This window comes from Echinococcus granulosus (genome assembly GCF_000524195.1).
Source record: "Echinococcus granulosus chromosome Unknown EG_S00027, whole genome shotgun sequence".
Taxonomy (NCBI): Eukaryota; Metazoa; Platyhelminthes; class Cestoda; order Cyclophyllidea; family Taeniidae; genus Echinococcus; species Echinococcus granulosus.
The window spans coordinates 509,200-514,683 of NW_020170407.1; the positions used below are offsets into that span (position 1 = coordinate 509,200).

Genomic DNA, 5,484 nt, shown 5'->3' on the forward strand with positions numbered 1-5,484 from the left:
AAATTCAGTAGGATTTAAGGTGGTAGCAAATGCATTGCTACGGGTGGGTACTACGAAATTAGCATTTGCACGACCACTAAACCAGCAGAGTAATCTGAGGCACAAAAAATTCCACCGTGTTGACGCAATCACGAGTTACACTTTACGGGTTACGAGCCTGGAGTTGGAAGCTGACAGTTAGCAGGTAGGAGGGCAAAACGCTGTGTGTTTTGAGGTCATCCACACAGAGTCACGAAGGCGCCCACAGCGCCTCCCAACAGCAGTCGATAACTCGGCATTTGCCCGAGGCAGTTGGCGCATTTGGCACGTAGAGTTGCCTCGTCCTTCCAATGCCACACTACCCCACATCACCAATTTAGAGTGCTCGAAGAACTGTGGAACAAACACCCGTAGTGGGAAGAAAGGAGGAGACAAGTGGGCATTCAAAGTGCTTCACTCTGGAAAGGATCCTCATGTGTCACTGCTTAATTGGTTTTCTATTCACTCAAACCTCCTCCACATGCTTCAGTGATCCCACGGACGAAATCACTTCTTTCCACTTCTTCTCATTATTATCGTTGCCCACAAATTTATGAGAACTTTGAAATGCAGGCGGTCACACCACTTTGCTGCAAACACACAACAAATGAACTTCTGACAACGCATCAGTGACGTGTTGATCGCATCTCCCCATGGCTAATGGCCAGCATTTCTCTTATCCACTTCACACCGAACCGCCATTGTTCCACGATAGATTATGATCGAGTAGTCGGACCTTCACAACACACGATGCCCTAACCCATCCCCACTCACTAACTCTCCCTTAATAAAGCATCAGCCTTTTCATACCCCCACCCTGTAAAGAAGGCCACTGAAACACCGATTGCAGGGGTGAATGATGTCTTTATCCAGGGTTCAGACACGACGTCAATCAACTTGAAAATGCGACCACGGAACTGAAGGAATTGACTACTTTTATACTTGCATGTTAATGAGATCACATAAAGTTGAGAAATGAGGCATTTTAGATGCGTGTGACCGTGTTAAGTCAACGCAGGACATGTTGTTTTCAGCGGAACTGCTGCCTATTCCACAACTACTATCACAAGCAGGCGCGAAGTGAATTAAAGCGGTAAATAACTGATCCCGACTCCTTCTCCAACTCTGACCCATAATCGAAGCATCAATCTGACAAGTTCCAAAATAAATGACAGGCAGCAAGGAGGCAACAATTTTGGAAAACTGAACAAATTTTGTTCCACTTATTCATTTTCTAATGGAAATGCACCTTCTTTCCCCCACAGTGATTGTCGTGTAGGGTGTTTTCTTATGCAGAATAACAAGGAAACGCCCACCTTCAACCATCCCATGTACACGATAAACTCGAGAATCGTGTACAGCGGAACATAGTAGTCCTTCCTGAATGGCTCCGAGTAGTCGGATGTGTTGACGATGAACTGACGACCAATTATGGATGACAGGAAGTAGGAGTATACGGCCAATGTGACCACCTAAAATGGGTCAAAAGGCGACACGCTTCCTTTTCGGTTACTTCACCCATCGACGCACGATTTGACAGTGGTTACACAACTGCCCCAACCTCAACACATGCCACGTCAAATGGTGAAATACCTCTACTCACCTTTAAAGGCTTGTTTTCAGACCTACTCAAAACACCCTAATGGGCAGCTCCGGTGACAGTTTAGTGGTAGCGCTATTGGGCATCGTAATAATATTCCAGTTTTTGTCAAAAACTGGGCAATTTCAGCGTAACCCCAAAGACAACTTATGACTAAGTGGCTCCTTAATAGTGGTAACACTGATTCCTGCCTTTGACTAATACCAATGACAGTGACAAGGCAACACTTTGTGCAATGAGTCACGATGGCCCGTTACGCAGCTACCCAGCGAAAACACAGTAAATCCGTGAAAAAATAAGTAAATTGGACTAAATCAAACACAGAGAAGAAAACTAGACAGTAGTAAATGGATTCGAGGACTTCGTCCAAAGCCTTGCTTGATTCGCTCGCTGCTTATGTTTTCGTAAAATCCCTCCACCGTCCGCACTTTAAAATGCGAAAGAATGATTCCAAAAAGGTGATGAACTAATGAATTGCCCGTGACAATGTAGAGTGCTCTCCCAAACATGACACAGGTGTGTACTACCCACCTTTTTCAAACGCTTTCTCTGTAGCAGTTAAATACCTTCCCTCTGCCATCCCCACCTCCACTTCCACCATCCCACTGCCGATTCCACTTGGCATTAGATCGACTACTGCTAATACTAATGTCAAGGAGAGGATGATGGTCACTAAGAGAAATCTCAGGGAAGTATGAATATGGGAGATGAGGCGAGTTGGCGCATTCCCAAGAGTCAGTCTTGTGACAGAATTAGCGTCGTTGGAATGGTGCCAACGGTATGGTGTCAAACGTATTATTTAGAGGACATCTGTCATGACATCTTATGACTGACAATCTTTCCATTGTGAAAAGCACCTCCTCCATCCAATCAGAAACGAATGATTGAGCCACATAGAGGAGCACTAGCCAATGACAACTCACCTGTGTGTAGACCAATGGAACACAAACTTTATCCATGAGAAACAGTCGCAGCAACGACTCTCGGAAGCCATTGATCACCTACAATCCACAATAAAACTCAACAATCATGTGTTGTGTCGAAGACGAAGGCCACGTTTTCCTGGTCAAAGTAAGGCAATGAAATCACACGCTACCCCCTCCCGTCATATCCTAACTGCCCACCACCACTAGTGTTCTCTCACTGTTAAGCTTATTTAAGAATTATCTCACACATCCATTTGTTTGTTTAACCAACCTTAAAAAGCAAGGTCTCATTACAGTGTCAAAAGGGTATTCCATCATATGCCGGTGTAAATGTGCGGGCACCTCGTTCGTTGGCTGGCAGTCACATCGTTAGCCTGACATCACCTTCCACGATGGTCGGTTTATTTTATCCCTGTGTTGAATACCCACCAGTTCAAATAACTACACGTATTTGACGGTGACCCCACTCAAACTCCAGTTTCTACTTTCCTGTTTTACATGTCGCTGGATTCTTATATGGCAAATATGTGGTCTACTCAATAGCTTAATGCGGTTTAGTAATTACGTGCGGTTGTGTACAGAGAAAAGACGATAACTACAATAAATACCACATCCATTTCAAGCCTATTTTCTGTTGAAAGAAACCACCTAGTGCCATCCACTCCCGCCTCCACCATCTCTCTTCTCTTCCCCAACCACCTACCCTCCTTCCTATATGACAGTCAAATACTACTATCAAGAAGAGATGCCAGTCAGCACTAGCAGAAGTCGGCAAAGTTTTCAGAGGATGAGGCAGTATTGCACGAATGAGTTTGACGGTGGTATGAGACACGGAATCTTGGCTTAATCTCTAGCAAGAGGGGCATTTTGCCTGACCCATCGTATCAGATTTACCTGAATTAGATTGACCAGAGCGTGTGAGTTGCGAATGTAACCGTCCTTTTCAGCACGCATTGAGATTGCCGTGGCCCAAACCAGAGGAAGAAAGGGCTGGGCTGCAACTGGATTGGTTGAGTCGATTAGATCACCCTCGCGTTGAGTTAAAATACCTGGAAGGAAAGGATAATCACGAATCAGTTTTGCCGATTTGTCACAATTGCACTGCGGATACCCTCCATCAATACGGTATGGCAGGCAACAGAGCTAGTGCTAGTGTTAGCGCTAATGCCAGGGGCAGTAGTAGCAGTGGCAGTAGCAATTTCAGCGCTAGAGGAAGTTCGCGCACATAACGCGAGACTGCCTGCCACCCAGGACTTAGACGTCAAACTCGTCAATATCTACAGATGACTTGAAGCGCACTACTGTAAGCTGATGACACACCAAACAGCATTCTATCAGTGAAGATGATGACTCTGGTGGTAGCATTTCTAGATAACAGCACAACTATTAATGCTGTCAACATGTCTTCAGCATGTGACATGTCTATCCGATCTAGGACGTCTCGCTGACGCACAACAGCTGGTGGTATGGAGCAAAATCACCTATGGTAGACAACTCCTTCTGTAGCAACAGTGAACACCATCATTCATCATTAAAGATTGCGAATATTTAGCCCACATCGAACATCATGATGGTTTTCGACGTTTGTCCACTGATGGATAGAGCAATGCAGTCATTCCCACAAAGGAGTTTATTTGTGTAGTTGGCGCATTCAATTCTACGTTGATTCGGGCGCGCTGACAATTGGCTTTATACCGAGGTTTTTCAAATATCAATCAAGTGGTGGAGTGGGTCCACGAATGTCGAGGCACAAAAAACCTTCACCTCCAGATTTGCCCCGTTTGACGTATGTAGTAAAATCCATCCTACTGCCCATACTCAATGCCTCCCCTCTTCAAAGCTAACGATGCATTCATCTCTGACCAACCTTGTTAGACCCGTCTATCCTTCAACCACCCATCAAATGTTCATCCATCAATGCCCTCATTTATTCATTCATTTGTTCTTGGTCAACTTCTTGCGGAACCAATCACGCACACATCACTCCAATCATCTATCCATCCTTCTTTCATCAATCAGCCCCTCATTTTTTCTAATACAGATACATTCGATGGTTCTATTTACCTTATCACCTCTCTGGTGGTATCATCTACAATGGCAGTAGACGTTTCTTTGACATTCCTTCGGAAGTCTTTTAAGTCTATCTATCTATTTAACCATTAATTCTTTCACACTTTCTTTTTTTTATCTATCATCTACCTGTTTTTCACTTAATCTCTCATTTATAAATTAACTTTTTATACCATACAACAGGGCACATGGAAGGTTTGACAATAAAATTTCTTCCTTACAAGCAACCAAATCTAGCGGACTAGCGACAGGATCGTTCTACCCTAAACTTTTTTCTGCATAACTCAACCCCCTAGATATTTGTGCTTAGCATTCTCTACTCCCATTTTCCTCAACACAATCATTAGACGATCGCATGCAAAATGAGGAAATATTCTGAATGCTCTACCAAACTTTGTCCCATTAGGAAAGAATTATAAATTGTGGATTTCGGTTGCGGTTATTCTAATCTATATGATACCACCTCAAACAAAGAATTTCATTTATTTTTAAAAGTAGCTCTTATCCCATCCATATTCTTTCTAAAAATTAAGGGGGAAGTTGCTACATTTTTTTCTCGTTAGAGCAAAAAGAAATACAACACTTAACCTCTTAACGGCATGAGAAAACATAGATCCGAATTTTAAACATTAATAGAAAAATGAAATATTGAAATATGTGAAGACAAAATATGGGTTTATGGCATTGGCGGATTATTCCCTTTTGAAAGTTTAACAGGTAGTGTTGGGAGGTAAAAGTCACTACGGGCAAAAGCTCGTGTCCATAGCTTGCATTAAACATTGTTAAGGTAAAATTTTGCTGACAAAATCGTCTCCTTTTACATCCTGTAATGGTACATTCTGTGAGTTCTTAAGGGCATTGCTAAAACCG

At 43.2% G+C, this 5,484-nt stretch overlaps 1 protein-coding gene across 1 annotated transcript; it reads right to left on the reverse strand. All coding sequences in view use genetic code 11, as the record gives it.

Moving 5' to 3' along the window:
- Positions 1–177: 177 nt before the first annotated feature.
- Positions 178–3,909, reverse strand: EGR_04391 (Bestrophin-2; the record flags this gene model as incomplete). Its single annotated transcript, XM_024493640.1, has 6 exons — positions 178–372; positions 1,335–1,490; positions 2,542–2,619; positions 3,439–3,593; positions 3,656–3,821; positions 3,865–3,909. 6 exons carry the CDS (start codon positions 3,907–3,909, stop codon positions 178–180), a joined length of 795 nt encoding a protein of 264 aa, XP_024351961.1.
- Positions 3,910–5,484: the final 1,575 nt, after the last annotated feature.